Here is an 18,379-nt window from a genome sequence, read left to right as displayed (position 1 = left end):
GATGAATAATTTACCCAACATGAGAGAGCTCTATAGAAAGCATAAACACTCAATGGGGCATGGTGGCAGAGAGCAAGTTCCAGGCCAGAGGGAGACAGTGAGATAAAGAAACAAACAAAAGCTAACAAAAGAACACCCCACTTTTTTATATATAATAATAATCTCAATTAAAATTCAGCAATTATTTTTAAAAATCTGGTCATGGTGTTGTGTGCCTTTTTCCCTGCATTAGAATAGAGGCAGAGGAGAAATTTTTTAATCAGATTATATTTTTGATGTTGTTTTTGTTTTGTTTTTTGAGACAGGGTTTCTCTGTGTAGCTTTGGAGACTATCCTGGAACTCCCTCTGGAGATCAGGCTGGCCTTAACTCAGAGATCCACCTGCCTCGATAACCACTCCCATCCCCAGGCCTGGGATTAAAGATGTGTACCACGATCACCCAGGTAATTAGTTTAAAATATTTTTATACAGGGCTTTATGTAAACCAACATGTGTTCTGCTTTTTTTTTTTTTTTTTTTTTTTTTTTTTTTTTTTGGTACAGGGCCTCACTTTGCAGCTAGACTTGGAACTTTGTAGTTCTGCTGGTCTCCAACTTGTAACAATCTTCCTAATGTGGCCTCTCAAATGCTAGCTAGCACTATAGTTGTAAACCACCATGCCTGGTTTACAACCATTTAAACATAATAACCAATATTATTTATATAAGCAATATTTTTATTTTTCATTTCTTTTTTCCCCTTTTTCGTTTCTTTTCTTTCTTTTTTTTTCTTCCTTTTTTTCTTTTCTTTTTTTTTTTTTGAGACAGGGTTTCTCTGTGGCTTTGGAGCCTGTCCTGGAACTAGCTCTTGTAACCAGCCTGGCCTCAAACTCACAGCAATATGCCTGCCTCTGCCTCTCAAGTGCTGGGATTAAAGGCATGCGCCACCACCGCCAGGCTCCTTTTTCTTTTCTTGAGACAATGTCTCACTGCGTAGATCCAACTGCAGAACTGAGTAGACCAGGCTGGCCTTGAGTTCAGAGTGTGTAAAGGTGTGTGCCATTACACCAGGAGTAAACTGCATTTAAAAAGAAAATAACTCTGTAAACAAAACCCCAAATATTGGAATGATTAATTTTTGCAAATTTCTTAAGTTCTAGTTTAATAGATGGTAGCTGTGATTTAGTTCTGCCTCTATTTATAGTAATGTGTTGTTTTGGTTGGAGTATATGAAGAAAACTCGACCTAATATGGATTCCTGTTTTAAAAAAAATACTTTTAAATTTTACGGCAGGCGAGATGGCAGAATACGAATCCCTGAAAACTGTCCTCTGACCTCCAAATGTTTCATGGCACATGCATGCACCACATACATACACACAATTAAGTCAGTAAAATTAATTTTTTTTAATTTAAAAAGGTGTCAGGTGACTGACGTTTGTCAGTTGGAATGCCGAGGTGGAATTAGAGGCTGAGCTGAGTCATTCATTTTGTAAAAGAAAAAAAAAAACCCAGATGATGTCAAATTAGGTCTTGATCATCTTTGTCCTCCAACCCTGGTCTTGGCCTTGGGTGCGTCCTCCTGGTTCAGAACCTAGATTCTTCCTGGAATACTTTCTATCTAGATGCATGAGTGTATACATAGGCAGTTTGTGTCACCTGAAGAGTCCAAGAATTAAAAAAAAAATAAAAATGTAAATTCCAGAAATAAGAATGTAGAAATAAAGAAATATAGAGTTATAAGTCTAGGAGAATGAGAACAGACTATCAGCAGCTTTCTCAGCAGATCAAGGATCAATCATTCACAGTGAGCTATTTTCTCGGAGGCTTAAGAAGCCTCCATCAGTTTAGGTCATTTCATTTTACAATTGGCTGTTTTATTTAAAATGTCAGGGCTTCTCTCTACATACTCAGAGTAGTATCCTGGCTATCCCTGATAAACAACAGATATGAACTGAGTTAACCTTTAGGAGACAGAGATATGTAACCTCTGGGTTAGGCACTGTCTCTGTTATAGGAAACTGGCGCCATCAAAGGGGAGGCATGGGGCTCCAGTATACACTGCCTGGAGGTACCAGGAGACAGTGGATAAGGTACAAACACAGGTTGACTGATGAGCTCTGATAATGTAGGTTATAAAGTATGGCAGTCTATATCTGAGTTGTACCTTGAGTTAGTGTGAAGAACTTCCTGCTGTCTTCTAAGTTCCCAGCCTAAGAACCAATTATTCTATTAATTTTCTGACATTGCTAGCAGTCCCTTTTTCTAATTACTAAAGACATCTGTTTTCTTGCAATTAGTGACTTTCACTGTAATCTCTGAAACATATTTCACGATAGCTGCCTAGTTACCCATTGACATTAGAGCCCACGCCCCCCCCCCCCCCCCCACCTCGCTTAGGGGTCTCATTGACTGGTCCACTGGTTGGGGCAAGATCGTAAAAATTCCTTTGCTCAGACCTAATGCTTGGTGTACCTCCTATAAAAAGATGGGTTCAGAAACCCGCCTTTTGCCACAGCCTAACAAACACCATCTCTGGCTGTGGTCTCAGCTAGCTGATAAGCTTCTGTGCCCCGCGGTTTTTTTATTTTTTATTTTTAAGTTTGCTTCTGTTTTTCCTGGAACCTGGTTTCTGGAATAAAGTTTGCTTCTGGTTTATTAGACTTTGGAGGTCTGTCCCCATCTTTGCACGACCCCCCTGGACCCAACATCAACTTTTTTCCCCTCAATGTTTCTAGGCGTTTCTTCTTTTCACGTTGTTTTCCATAAGGGCGTAGTATCCAGTTTGTCTTCCTCTACCGACAAATGGACTCGGTCTCCCGGTTTTGTCATCTCAAGACACAACAGTAAGGTCTTCCCTAGGGACTCAGCCTGGGAGAAAACCAGGACTGAACACCAGGGGGTGGAAACCTGCCCCTGGCGGGTCGGGAGCCTGCTTCCGGGAAGCCGACCGGAAGCCGCTCAGGGTGCTGCGACAAACCTGACTTCAGGGGCCGTCGTAAAAGTGTCGTCTCCGGCGCATCGGGCTGGCCACAGGTTTCCGCTCGCCCGCGGCCGGGGGTCGAGAACTGCGGGCATTCGTTTCCCTTAAGATGGCGGACGATGAGACAGACAGCGGTGAGAGGATGGACGTCAGCCCCGAGCCTTCCCTGGCCCCTCAGCCGCCGACCTCGGTGAGCCTTCACCCGCTAGCGTCTTTTGTCCTCTCCCCCAAGAGTCTCCCGCCGCGCCTCGGAGGGTGTGGGGCTCTGCTTTCCTTGGCGTTGCTGGGGAAGGGGAGTCCTAGGATTGAAGGACCCCCCCCCCCCCCCGCCATAAAGTTGGTGGCCACCTACACACATTCCTGCCAGCCAAGTCTACGGAGTGTAATGACTGTCATCTATTAGTCTCAACGTGCTTAGACACGCACGTCTCTGTTTTGAAGTGGGAAGAATTCGTGCTCTTTGCTGTAGGAGCTGAGCTGAGGTTGGAGAAGGCCATTTTTCGGTAGACGCATTGCTGACCCCTCTTGTGGGTAGGAATTCCGGACGCAGCACCTGGTGTGATATCGCATAGGTGGTTGGACTTGAGAATGACAGTGAGTGTTGCAGCTGTCATGTTCAGGTGTCCATTATAGTAGCATCTTGAGAACCCCAGGTCTGGCCCACAGTGAGGGAGTGCTGTCATTTGTCACTGCCTTTTTAAATGTGAAGAAGCGAGAGAAATAACCATCAACGAATACTGGAATCGATACTTGGCTCTTGGGTTTTGAAAGAATGAGAAAGCAGAGGTAGTGAACACATTTAAATCAAATAGTCTGATTGTAGGGAGAATACTCACAGAGTAGTCTTAATGGTGGGGTCATATTAGCAAATGTTCCGATGTGGTCCCTTCAGACAACGAACTAGTGGGGAGAGATACTTAAGAAGTATTCACTACTGATCATGGCATGTTTTAATCAGTTTGTGTATAGCTGCATATGGAAAAGTGTGGGATATAGATACACACACTAATGCATTATATACACATATATATATTCATATTTGTTAGTGCAGTTGTTTTATAGTTTTAATAAACTCATCCTTGACTTACTTTACCCCATCAAACATTGTTTTATGAGACGAGAGTGACTCAGAAGTGAGTCAACCACAGGAACTGGAGAGAATGTCGGTAAGATAACAACCTGATAGGGACAGAGTTGGAATAAGGATATGTACTATGTCAGCACTTGGCATTCTTCCTCCTCCATCCCAAAAAGTAGTTGAAACTCATTTTACCCTAGTAGTGAGGTTCAGATGAAAACAACTGTAGAGATAAAAAGGGATGAGAAGCTAGAAATGTTTCTAAGGGAAACCGTTTTCTGAGTGCCAGGGGACAAACACAGGCTTTATGCGTGTTAGGCAAGGGCTCTGGTGGCTATAGTGCCATCCCTGCAACATCTTAGGCTAAGGCTGAAGGATCACTTAAATTTAGGAGTTCTAGGCAAGCCCTGCGCCAGACAGTGAAGCCCCATCTAAAAACATAAATAGGAAAAAGATTCATAGAATCATGTGCTTTTTTATTGTCATCTATCGTAATTATGTTGTAGTCAGAAGAATTGTAGTTTCTTATCGTCAAAGATGAGTAATGTTTATTTAAAGCTTCGCCATATTAGTTCTTTCCCACCAGTACTGTAAAACCCCATTAATAAAACCATAGAACATCCATTAATTTGAATCGGAGATAATGGTAGAGAAATTGAACAGGAATCTGTAGCAACTTCTTCAAAGAGTAATATACTTCTCTGGGCAAGGCATTTTAAGCTTTACAGAGTAGCAAGGAGAGGTGTCCTGCAGCCTCAGGGCTCTCGCACTCACACTCAGTCTAGTGATTGATATAAATGAGCAAAGAATTTAGATTCAAGATAGGGTAGCATAAGCCGGGCGGTGGTGGCGCACGCCTTTAATCCCAGCACTCGGGAGGCAGAGGCAGGCGGATCTCTGTGAGTTCGAGGCCAGCCTGGTCTACAAGAGCTAGTGCCAGGACAGGCTCCAAAGCTACAGAGAAACCCTGTCTCAAAAAACTAAAAAAAAAAAAAAAAAAAAAAAAAAAGATAGGGTAGCATAAGCGGATACAGACCTATGACTGAAGCCTGATAGCCCCTTTGGGTGTTTTGTTTGTTTGATTTTTTTTTTTTTTTGGCTTGAATCTTTCTACTTGACCCCAGAGATCATCCTACTTCCTGTCTTTTTTTTTTTTTTAACCGCTGTTTTCCATTTTGTTCTCCCTACTTACATCTGTTGTTTAAGCCAAAGTTGTTCAGCTTGAGTCCTCAGCACCTAACCCCCATTTGATTAACTTGTATCACAAATCGCTGCTGGGGCTGATAGAAACAAAATAGCAAATATAGCATAGCTACAGAGCTTTAATAAAGATCTCCATTCTCGTTAGAGTGCTTTTTTAGTTATAGTCGTTGATTTCCTTAAACTAAATTTCCTTTTTAGATACAGGATCTTTTTTTTTTCTTTTTTTTTTTTTTTGGTTTTTCGAGACAGGGTTTCTCTGTGGTTTTGGTTCCTGTCCTGGAACTAGCTCTTGTAGACCAGGCTGGACTCGAACTCACAGAGATCCGCCTGCCTCTGCCTCCCAAGTGCTGGGATTAAAGGCGTGCGCCACTACCGCCCGGCTGATACAGGATCATTTTATTAACATTGCTGTGAGCACTGTCTGTCATAAAGATGGTTCAGAGGTGCTTACTGCACAAGCTTGGACACCTAATTTGATCATTAGAACCAAAGTAAATGTGGAAGGAAAGAACCAACTCTACAAAGTTGCCCTCTGACCTTCATGCTGTGGCACATGTACCCACCTGTCCCCACACAATAATAGTAATAGTAATAATAATAATAATATTTTTTAAAAAATTAGAGTTAAATAATAGTTGAGGGTTATTGGACATTTATAAAAGCCATTATAATATTCACTAAGAGATAAAAATTAAAAAACTAATTTGAGTTAAAAAACTTCACCAAGAAAATTGATTCTTGGATCTTTGGTTTTGAGACTAGGTTTCTCTGGGTAGCCTAGGCATCCTGGAATTCACTCTGTAGGCCAGGCTGGCCTCGAACTCACAAAGATCCACCTGCCTCTGCCTCCTAAATGCTGGAATTAAAGGCATGCACTACCACTGTCTGGCCAATTCTTGGATCTTAAAAGGTTCAAGAAAATACATATTCATAAGTATGCCCTAGCAAGCTACCCATTTGGAAGTTACTAGTTTAGAATTGATGGTTGAAGCATCAAAAGGAACAATCAATATATTTAAAAAAAATTTATTTACTGCTTTGGTGTTTTATTTTATGTGCTTTGGTGTTTTGCCTGTGTGTATGTCTGTGTAAGGCTATCAGATCTTGGAGTTACAGACAGTTGTGAGCTGTCATGTGGGTGCTGAGATTTGAACCTGGGTCCTCTGGAAGAACAGTCAGTGCTCTTAAACACTGAATCATCTCTCTAGCCCAATGAACAATATCTTTAAGGTCAGGTTGTTTGCGTGTATGCATGCACATACATATACCCAGGAATCAAACAGCCTAGGAAATAAGAGTAGGTCAGTGCCATGGAATGTAGTAGCTTTTAGGAAAGGGTAATTTATTGGATCCATGACAAGGACTGAGAAAATTGGAAATCCAGAGGGCTTTGCGATGGTCTGCCAGAACACCTACTTTTTTTGACTGAATTCCCTCCTAAATTTCATTTTCGAAGATGTCACTCGGTGTGGTGGTGTGATCCTTTTTCTCCATCTTCAAAGCTGTCACTTGGTGTGGTGCTGTGATCTTTGTCCTATATCACACTGTATAGGTGATGTCATCCAGCTCTGCAGCTTTACAAACTATATGTGCTCTAGGTCATCTCACTTCTGAGGTTCAGAGTCATGAACTCAATTGCTTGCTTGTCTCCACTAGAATATCTGGTATCTGTTCAAAAAGAGAGAGCAGATAGGAATTAGCTGTAGTAACCCGAGATATAGCTTACATTTGAAAATTATTACAGGAAGTCAGCATATATCAATTTGAGGAAGGTTTAAAAAATGTGATAGAAGCAAAGACACTTGCTTATTAAGTTTAAGGTAAAAAAACAGATGACATCTGTACCTCGTTTTTGATCTAAGCATTTATGGTAGATTTTAAGAACAGACCACAGGAAGGCAAATCAAAAGAGTTTTGTTATCGTTGTCTCAGTACAGTACACCTCTGCATTAGCTCTTGAATACAACTATCTCTCTGTCTTTCCAGTCGTCTTTGTAATCTAAGCCACTGGACTAGAATTGTTGCCTAGATAACTGTAGCTTCTTAACTGATCTCTTTCCTTCTACTTTTGCCATCTTACAGTAATGGGATCGGAGAAAGCCCTGAGTGAATGTGTGCTGTTGACATAGACAAAGGTTTGTCAAGGAACATGGCCTCAGACTCATGGGACAATGGCAAAGCCTCCCTTTTCCACCACTGCTCCCAAAGTGATGCTCAAAGCACAGAGGGATGTCAAAGCCTTCTTCAGGCCCATGTGCATGTATTGATAGTGTGTACAGAAAATGTCCTCCATAACTCTTCTTCCTCTTCCCCTGAGTCATTTATGGCCTGAAGAGTGCTCCCTACAGAAAATGCTCCTATTGAAGTTAACTTATACCACAAACCCTGCCTCCTTGTTTATCTGTCTGCAGTAACCCTGCCTCTCTGTGCTGTGTGTAATAAACACACTGAGCTGCAGTTCTGAGGCTTCTCCATCCGAGAGTCCAGACTGGCCTCGAACTCACAGAGATCCGCCTGCCTCTGCCTCCTGAGTGCTGGGATTAAAGGCATGCACCACCACCACCCGGCTCTCCAGTTAATTTCAATACAGCACTTAGAAGACATTTACTCTGTACCCATATCTGATGTTCTAAATTACAAATATTCATTCATTTACATAGCATTCTGGGAGCCGAACCCAGGGCCCATTGTGTATGTGTTATTTCTTTTTTCTCTGTGTATGTGTTATTTCTTTCCTTTGCCTCCCCTAGTTAGGACAAGTCCCTGCAGCCATGCTGGATGAGGCCTTTCGTTCAGTTCATTCTCTACAGAGCCACCAGTGTCGTCTTTAAGAACAATCAGTTCTGTGTCAGTCTCTTCAGTACTTCATAGAGCGTCTGTCTGGAAAGATCGGATAGGCATGTAAGTCAGTGAACCATGGCGAGGCGTCTTTGCCGCTTTATGTGCTGCCTTTAGAGGTTGTTTCAAATCTCTCTTGCCATCCCAGCATCTAGTTTCTCTAAAGATGTTGATCCTGTGCTGTTGTCTAATGAAAGAATTGCCTTTAAGCTTTAACCCATTGTCTCAGGTGGCTTAAGACAAAATATTAAATTAAGACTTCATTACTCCCTGGTGACTTACTATGAACTCTTGTATATGAGTTAACATGGCACTTGTAAAAGAAACAATAGCTATTTTTATTTTGGCTGATAAGTTTGACCTTTTTTCTTTTCTTTCTTGAGATAGGATCTTCTTATATAGCTCAGCCTGCCCTGTAACTCACAATCTTTTCTTCCAGAATGTGTGCCCCATTACACATAGCATTCTACAGTCTTTAAAAAAGTGTTACGTCTCCGTAACAAGTGGAGTGCTTGTGGAAATAGGTTCTACTAAGCAAACAGCACTGAAAGGCTGTGGAAGAGTTACTGTGCTTCCATAAGCACCCACTTGTTACCCAGAAACAGTTAGGGCCCTGACCAGAGCCAAGTCCACAGTTCTTCTCAAGTATTCCTTCTTGTAGTTGACTTAATGCTGTTCTTCAAAACAAGGTCTCCTTGACTTAGTAGAGTGAGACCCTAACCACTTAATGTGTTTTTATGGACAAACTTTTGAAAAAGCCTTTCAGCTGTTTTTATGAGTAAGACAAGAAATGATATTAGCCACAAGGAGTATGTCTTTTCATTTATTCATTTTCAATGCTCACATGCTTTACTTTGAAATCTAAGAAAATACTTGAGTTGTTTTGCAAATGTGTAGTCCATACAGCAGAAAAGGCTATAGGAAAATATTGCATTCATTTAAAAACTTCAAAGAAAAGTGTGGTCAGAGATGAAAAAGGAAGACAGTGGCCAAGAGGCAGGATGCTTATAAAAACCAGATTCTGGCAGCATACTTACTCCTTTTCACAAGATGAAAGAGAGAGGGGGGCCTTGCTTATATTATTAATGCCATAAATATATGGGAAACATGTTTACAGACAGCACAAGGCTAGCAGAAATAATGAAATGTAGGAAAAAGTGACCAAGCGTCAGATTAAGACTGACAATATGAAACCTAATAGAAAAGAAATGAAGCCCTTTAAACTAGGTTTGCATGTCCGTAGGACCAGGTGTCTGTGTGACTGACCTCGGGCGTTAGTCGCACACTCTCCAAGTTGGAGGTGTGACACAGCTGCCAAGAATGTGCTCTTTGAAAGGGGGGTTGTGTCTGAGGTCTCGTGCTTGAACTTTAGCCTTGTTGTCTGGAAAATATGAACTTGTCTTCCAGTGGGGGTGGCGCACACCTTTAATCTCAGCACTCAGGAGGTAGAGACAGGTTGATCTCTGTGAGTTCCAGGCCATTCTGGGTTATACAGAGAAATCCTGTCTCAGGAACAAATAAAGAAAAAGAAAAATTAACCTGTCAAATAGTAGTACAAAGAAGCTTAGTATACCCATATACCCAAGGATTTCTTGATGTCTCAAAATGTTGTCTCATTGCTAATTCAGTACTACCTATGAAAAAAAATCCCAGAGCCTCTCCAAAGAAGGGGGACGGTGCTGGAGAGATGGCTCAGCAGTTAATAGCATTGGCTGCTCTTCCAGAGGTCCTGAGTTCAATTCCCTGCCCCCATATGGCAGCTCACAACCATCTGTAGCTTCAATTCCAGGAGCTCTGACACCCTCACACGGATATACATACAGTCAAAACACCAATGCACATAAAATAAGAATAAATAAAGATTAAAGGAAAAAAAAAACCTTTGTGGCTCACACTTTTAATTCCAGCATTTGGGAGACTGGGGCAGGCAAATCTCCCAAGTTCAAGGCAAGCCTAGGTTACATAGCAAGTTCCAGGTTGTTCGGGGCAGCATGGTGAGACTCTGGCTCAAAAAAACAAACAGATAAGTAAAATTTAAGAAAGGAAATTTAGAAGTGACAGGCCTCTGAAGATGTGGATGTTTAGTAGTTGACTTTGGAGGGGTAAGTTGTGGTTTGAACAAAAATCTAGCAAAGTTCCTTTTTCATAATGATGTTCCCACAGGGGCATCTGTAGCTGCAGATTTTAGAGTTGCAAACTTATCTTTTAGTCTCTCCATTGGGACAAGGAAAATGTTCGGAATGTCTGGGATTTTAGTTGTTGTGAGAACTTGTTTTTATGGTACAGTCAATTAGGAAAACGTTCCCTTAATTCCAAATGTTGTAGAGAAAATGTTATTTTTTTTGTTTGTTTTTCTGGTCTTTCAATTTAAACATTTAATTCCTGTTGCAAATGGAAAAATCACTAAAAAACAACCAAAAGGGGGAAAACATGAAACATTTACCAATAATAATTCCTGAGTAACTTTGTTTACTCAGTAAAATACATATTGTATAATTTAAAATTCTTTACTTAGCATGTGTGTCTGTGTTTGTATGTATGAATGTTTGCGACTGCAGGCACTCACATACTTTAGTGAATGTGTAGATGTCAGAGGACAACTCTCAGCAGTCAGTTTTCTCCTGCTACCATGTGGGATCCAGGATTAAATTTAGGTCATCATGGCTCCAGCATCTTATTGGCCTTTTTGTGTGTGTGTGTGTGTTTTAATCTCGAAAGAGATTACAGAAATTTTAATTGAAAAGCAATTTCCTCCGGGTGGTGGTGGCGCATGCCTTTAATCCCAGCACTCCGGAGGCAGAGGCAGGCGGATCTCTGTGAGTTCGAGGCCAGCCTGGTCTACAAAGGGAGTTTCAGGACAGGCTCCAAAGCTACAGAGAAACCCTGTCTCGAAAAACCAAACAAAAAAAAAAAAAGAAAAGAAAAGAAAAGCAATTTCCAAGTTGGTTATAGGGACTCAAACTTGTGATCCTCGAATTTGGGAGGGAAAAGCAGAAGAATTGCCGTGAGTTCAAGGCCACTCGGAGCCTGTGTTGTAATTTTCAGGTCAGCCTGGGCTATCAAGAGAAACTTATTAATATATTTCAATAATAATAATGATAATAGTACTCCTATCCCCCTAAGGTTCAGGGATTCTTATGGGAAGGGGACTGGAAAAGAAAGGTAGAGGCAATGGACTGTGTGGGTAACTGTAAGGGACAGAGCAGGGAAGCTGCACATATGAATTTACAGTGGTTTTGTCAACAAACCCAAGCCAGACTGAATCATAGCATGAAGATGGGAGGTGGACATGAAACCCCACCCTAGCCATGGAGCCATTGGCGATGTTAGCTTCTGGAAAAGGAGACTATTATTTCTTGAAGAGTGTCCCTGGTTAAGCCAGCTCTAGAGGAAGACCACACATCCAAGAATATTTGGGCAGCACAAATTGATCTTGATGGGTTTAAAGGAAAAAAAAAAAAGGACACAAAGTTAGGTTGGTAGGAAAGCAGGGAGAGATGGATCTGGAAAGAGTTGGGGGAGGGGAGCTGAATATGATCAAAACATATGAATCTCAAAAGAATAAAAAAAATTAAAAGCAAATTCTGTAGTTGTGACTGACAGTAGTGGAAACTGCAAAAAGTCTAGTTGTACTGTATCTACTGTAATGGTTCTATGAACAGAGTTACGAAGGCTTAATGTCATAATTTGCCTTGTTATTTCTAGCAATAAGTACTTAATATAGTGATAACAAGAACTTAGGTTGTGTATTTGTGCTGTGCCTGTAGGTACGAAGGGTTTTGAAAGGCAGTTCCTTTCCTCAGGAGCTTCCAGTCTACTTGAAAGGGCTAGACGCAAATGTTAAGTTTACCAAATGGCTAGGTGTGGTGATACACGCCTTTAATCCCAGCATTCCAGCGATAGAAGCAGTCAGATCTCCGAGAATTTGAGGCCAGCTACAAAAATGAGTTCAGGATAGACAGGGCTACATAGTGAGACCTTGTCCCCAACAGAGACAGCAACAACAAAAACATATTTGTTAGCATGCAGCGGGCCCTGGGTTAGGCTCCCAGGATGCTATGTAAATGAATGAATATTTGTAATTTAGAACATCAGATATGGGTACAGAGTGAATGTCTTCTGTTTAAGTGCTGTATTGAAATTAACTGGAGAGCCGGGCGGTGGTGGTGCACGCCTTTAATCCCAGCACTCAGGAGGCAGAGGCAGGCGGATCTCTGTGAGTTTGAGGCCAGCCTGGTCTACAAGAACTAGTTCCAGGACAGGAACCAAAAAGCTACAGAGAAACCCTGTCTTGAAAATCCAAAAAAAAAAAAAAAATTAACTAGAGAGAAATTTTCTGGCTTTATCAGTGAAAAATGGTTAAGATAGGCCTCGACCAGAGCCTTGAAGAAGAGATAAGGGGGAGAGTAGAGGAATGAGAGCTAGTAATTAGATCCGTGAATGGCACTGCTGGCATCCACATTCAGGTGTAAATACATTGTTTATAAACATGAATTGTGTATGTGTATGTGTTAAGGCATAAGAATATTTAGTAGTATGTAACTGCCCAGCAGGTCAATTAGTCTAGGGTTGTAACCCACCTAGCAGGTCAGTTATTCCAGGGTCCCGAAGAGGTGCTATCTGAAAAAGACATGGGCAAGAGAGGAAGGAGGCCAAGCAAGATCTGTTGTCAAAGCCTCCGTTTATTAGCGTAATGGCAGCAGCTTATATAGCCCTTGGATGAGGAATTTGGCTTGGGATGGGGGCAGGGGGCAGGGGCATGGGATCTTGCCGGGGCAGCAATGGTCACAAGTCAACACTTGGTCATGAGTCAACACACCTAGTGTTCTCTATGCAAGTGGAATCATTCCTTTCGTGATTCCAACCACAAACAATTCTCTAGATAGTTGGAATGTGGGGCAGGTTTCGTTAACAGATGGCTCTCAAGATAGTTGGGTGTGGGGTGGGCTCTGCCAATAAATAGTTCTCAATACAGTTTGGGTGTGGGGATCTCTGCAAACATTCCCAGGACAATGGTCCCTGAAATACTTTTTGGGGGAAATGGAGGACAATGGTCCCTGCAATACTTTTTGGGGGAAATGGCTCCTGACAGTAGTACTCAAGACTTTAGACAGTTGTTAGCTCAGAGGCTCCATTCGACCCAAGAGAAATTAAAAGGAAGATTAAAGACAGGGCTTCTTGAGTAGTCCTGGCTGTCCTGGAACTCTCCCTTTATGGTTTTGTTGTAGTTTAATGTGAAATCACACAAATCAAGAAGAGTAAAGTTAAAAGACCTGTCTACTTACATTTGCTTTAGCAGAATAAGCGTTGAGCTCCAGGAGTTGGGACACCTGTTTTTTTGTGGTGCAGATCAAACCCAGTGCCTTGTATGTGTTACACAAATTACTACCACATAGTTAGACTCCCAGCAACATCTGTAGAAAATTTTAAAGTTTATGTAATTAGAATTTGTTTTTGTAAACATAAGATTGTATTAATCAAAATTTGCCTTTTCTACTAGGCAGTATTTTATGGATATATATATTATATACATACATATATACACACATATACATACAATGGTATGTTTTGTTTGTTTGTTTTGGCTTTTTGTTTGTTTGTTTTTTGAGACAGGGTTTCTCGTATGGAGTCTGTCCTGGAACTCTGTCTGTAGACCAGGCTGCCTCTGCCTCCTGAGTGCTGGTACTGCCTGGCTAGAATGGTATGCTCTGCTGGGCATGGCAGTGTATCCCTTTAATCTGGCAGTCAGAAGCAGAATCATTGGATCTCTGCTCTAGACCACCCTGGTCTACATAGTGGAGTTTCAAGCCAGCCAGGGCTACAAAGTGAGACCCTGTCTCCTAAAACCTGAAGGAGCAAGGAGTCATATGTTCTGCCTGGATGGGTAAACTTTTATCTGTAGACATTTAAGCAGACTTCAGCTTTTTCAGTTACAAGTATTGTAGTGAATATAACTGGTATTTTTGCACACTTGAACAATGAACAAATCATAGATTTTACAATTTCTTTTTTGTTCTTCCATTGATGGGCATTGAGGTTTCAATGTTTTACTTTTATAAATAATTTTGTACCCGAGATATATGAGATTAAATAAGCTTTAGAATGATTTTTGTAGATAGAACCTGCACACATGCATGAGTGCATGCACACACACTACACACACACACACACACACACACACACACACACACACACACACAAATAAGAGTTTACAGCCGGGCAGTGGTGGCGCACGCCTTTAATCCCAGCACTCGGGAGGCAGAGGCAGGTGGTTCTCTGAGTTGGAGGCCAGCCTCGTCTATCAGGGCTAGCTCCAGGACAGGCACCAAAGCTATAGAGAAATCTTGTCTTGAAAAAACAAACAAACAAACAAAAAAAAGCCCCAAACAAACAAATAAAAGTTTACACAGTGTTTAAATTAGTTTTTTTCTCTTTGCTGGGACAAAGCATCTGGCAGAGGCAGTATAGGGGAAGACTGGTTTTTTGGCTCCTAGTTCCATGGTCAGGAAAGCATGCTATCTGGTGACAGGAACCTGAGGTGGCTTACTCACACTTCTGTGACTGACTAGGAAACAGAGATTGGGGCAAAGGGTGCTAAAGGCTGGCTGTGACTGGCAGAGCCAGTCCCTTGGCTCCCTGCTGCCTCCAGTGAGGTTCTACCTCTTCAGTCTCCATAGCCTCCCAAAGTAGCACCCCCAGCTGGGGACCAACTGTTTAAACACATGAGCCTGCGTTAGGTTGGGGGACAGACATTGGGTATTCAAAACTTTTGGAGACCAGCTTCGACCTACCTGGCTAAGGACATGAGGATTAGAAAAGTTAGTAAAGAGAACAAAGACACAAGTGAAAATAATAAAACAGAAACATAGGATATAGTACTGGGAAGGAATTCCAGTGAATACTGAAATTTGCCTGCGATTAATTTTCCATACACTTTTATACCCCAATACAAGAGGGAGGAGAAGGCGAAAGACTGCTTTAACATGATACAAAGGACAGCTAGAACAGTTACTGGCTTCAATACTTGAGACATCAAGTCATTAATTTTTGAGAAAAGCATTCTGTTTATGTAGTGAACCCACTCTAGACCTAGTACCCTGAAGGCAGCCACTCCCTGGGTCAAGCCTCTTAATTCAAAAGAAGGAACAGGCCGGGCGGTGGTGGCGCACGCCTTTAATCCCAGCACTCGGGAGGCAGAGGCAGGCGGATCTCTGTGAGTTCGAGGCCAGCCTGGTCTACAAGAGCTAGTTCCAGGACAGGAACCAAAAGCTATGGAGAAACCCTGTCTCGAAAAATCAAAAAAAAAAAAAAAAAAAAAAAAAGAAGGAACAGAAGTACGCTTGAATTCTCTGACCTGTGGTCAGGGTGGAGTGGATATACCTGTCTGGGCCATCTTAACGTCCAAAACGTGTGTAGCCATACTTGTTAACTTTAAGCAAACTGAAACTCTCTGACCTTCAGACAAGGTGGAAATAGGCTCACATTTTTGGGCCTCCACAAAATCACACAGTAAAGGCAGACAGTGAAATCTAAATCCTTCCCAGGGCTCTTTGCAATGTTAGTTTATTTTGAAGATCCCCCCCTCTTTTTTTAAGAGACAGGTCTCATTTAACCCAGGCCTTGAACTTGGTATGTAGTTGAGGATGATCTTGAATTTCTGATCCTTTTGCTCCTACCTCCAGAGTGCTGTGTTACAGTTGTGTGTCACGATGCCAGGTGGAAGCCAAGACTTCCTGTATACTAGACAAGCAGTTTTCTACCTTAGCCGTACCAACCCTTTCCCCAGAGATCTTCTGTTTAAATATAAGCATATACAACATGTCTTCTTTCCTCCTCTGTATAAACAGTAGCACATGGACTCACTAATCTGTGCCTTTTGCTGTTTCTTTAGTTTGTTAGTCCCCCTGCCCTAAGACAGGGTTTCTCTGTGTAGCTGCCTGGTCTTTTGTCTTTTATTTAACAGTATAACTTGAAGAATATTATACATTAGGACATATATCTTATACTCTCTAGCTGTGTTGCATATATGGCAAACCCACAAGTAATTCAATTCCTTAAAAACACTTGAAAGTTTAATCTGTGCATTTATTTTTTATTTATTCATTTATCTAATGAGTGGGGGGGGTACACAAATGCCACACTGTACATGTAGAGATCAGAGCACAGCTTGCAAGTATCAGTTCTTTTCAGAGACCGTGTTAGTGCAAGTCATCAGGTGTGATGGCAAGCATTTTTACTTGATAAGCCATCTTGCTGGTCCAGTTGATTCACCTCTTATTTTGTATTGATGAAGGATAAAATATTGCAAATTGCTTCGAAAGTACAGAATTATGCCATTATTTGTACTCCTCGATCATTAAAAATTTACTTGGTATCTGGGTGTGGTGGCGCACACTTTTACTCCCTGCACGCAGGAGGCAGAGGCAGGTGAATCTCTGCATTCAAAGCCACCCTGCTCTATAGAGTGAGTTCCAGGACAATGAGTACTGTCTGGAGGTGGGAGGGGGCTGGGGGAGACAACTTGGCTTTAAGGGTGTGGTGACAACAAGTACTTTTACACAGAGAAACCCTGTGCGTCGGCGGGTGGGGGGGGGCGGAAAGGAACCTGGCTTTAAGGTTGTGTCCCCTGTCAGGCCTGTCATGCTGCAGTGTATGGACAGCACAAATTGGATTTAATGGGTTAGAGATTCGTACATAAAGGAAAAGGGCACAGTTAGGAGGGGATGGGGAAGCAGGGGGTGCAGATGGGGGAGGATGGTCGTGAATATGATCAGTATCGTTGTGTATGTCTCAAAGAATAATATAAAAAAGGACTTGTAAAAGTAAAAGAAAGTCTAATTGTCATCTTTTCTTCTTTTCAGTGGTGGGATCAACAAGTTGATTTTTATACTGCTTTCTTACACCATTTGGCACAATTAGTGCCAGCAATTTATTTTGCTGAGATGGACCCAGATTTGGAAAAGCAGGAAGAGAATGTACAGACATCAATATTCACTCCATTGGAATGGTACTTATTTGGAGAGGATCCGGATATTTGCTTAGAGAAATTAAAACACAGTGGAGCATTTCAGTTGTGTGGGAAGGTTTTCAAAAGTGGAGAAACAACATATTCTTGTAGGTAAGCCTCAGACGGTATAGGATTGGTTATAATTTATGGGTTATAGTTTGCATCATGCCTCACAATGTCTTTTCCCTGATTTGTCTATAGTATATTTACTCTTAAGTTCCTTTTACCTTAAGCTTTAAATCCACTTTTGCTCATAGAGTTTGCTTTTTAATACATGATTTCTTTCTTTTATCTTTATCTTTTTTTCTTTTTTTAGTTTTTTGAGACAGGGTTTCTCTGTAGCTTTGGAGCCTGTCCTGGAACTAGTTCTTGTAGGCCAGGTTGGCCTCGAATTCACAGAGATTCGCCCATCTTTGCCTCCCAAGTGCTGGGATTAAAGGTGTGTGCCACCACCACCTGGCACAATCTATGATTTCTTATTAAACACTTCTCTCACTCTTTTTTCTGTTCTTCAGAAGTATTTAAGAAATAGATTTTTGCATTGTGTACATGTAATGTAGTCAGCATACTTTATCTGAAACTTTTGATATAAGGTATATTTCAGAATTCTGACTACTTCTACAATAACATCTTAAGACCTTGTAATCAAACAGTAAGATTTTTGTAAGAGATCTATGAGTATTTATAAAGATATACTCATGAGTAACATAGAGCCTGTGGTCACATGTCATGCCAAACACACACACATGCACATACATACATACATACATACATGTGTGTATGTATACACTTAATTATCTTTTAGATAGAGTTTCATTCTGTTGCCTTTGCTGGCCTAGACCGCACTATAAAATTACAGGCCTGAGCCCCAATATCCAGGTTTTGTACATGTGTTAAAACTTATGCTTGTGCACATTTGTTTGCTTGCTTTGTTTTGTTTTTCACCGCTAACTGAAATTTGGTTCAAACCCACAAAGTAACAAAACCTTCCAGAAGTTTTGTTTTTTAGAACTTGTAGGTCAAGGGTTGTGTGGGAACAGCTGGAATATAGGTTAGTGTAAGAGGTCAGTTGTCTGGCAGGTGTAGGCCTTTTGTTTTGGGTAAAGGAATTGTCTTAAATATCGTTGTATATTAGAGAAGTTTCTTACTCTACATTCCTGTTTGAAATTTTTGATTTTTTTATACTTTTAATTTTTATTTATTTATTGAGACAGAAATTTATTATGTAGCCTTATCTGGCCAAGAACTCCCAATATAGATCAGGATGGCCTCAAAGTCAGAGATCTACTTG

The 18,379-nt window shown here is 41.3% G+C and overlaps 1 protein-coding gene across 1 annotated transcript in view; it reads left to right on the top strand.

The window, feature by feature from the left end:
- The first annotated feature begins 2,957 nt into the window (after positions 1 to 2,957).
- Positions 2,958 to 18,379, top strand: part of Ubr1 (ubiquitin protein ligase E3 component n-recognin 1) — a 129,305-nt gene continuing 113,883 nt past the window's right edge. Inside the window, exons 1-2 of the mRNA XM_041678812.1 lie at positions 2,958 to 3,152; positions 16,943 to 17,199. Of these exons, the coding sequence (XP_041534746.1) occupies positions 3,072 to 3,152; positions 16,943 to 17,199 (338 nt within the window). The 5' untranslated portion in view covers positions 2,958 to 3,071. The remainder of the gene's footprint in view (positions 3,153 to 16,942; positions 17,200 to 18,379) is intronic.

The sequence above is a fragment of the Microtus oregoni genome, unplaced genomic scaffold (genome assembly GCF_018167655.1).
Source record: "Microtus oregoni isolate MIOR12 unplaced genomic scaffold, Mior012 000031F_ref0000149, whole genome shotgun sequence".
In the NCBI taxonomy this organism is placed as follows: Eukaryota; Metazoa; Chordata; class Mammalia; order Rodentia; family Cricetidae; genus Microtus; species Microtus oregoni.
This window is presented reverse-complemented; position numbering and strand designations above follow the sequence as displayed.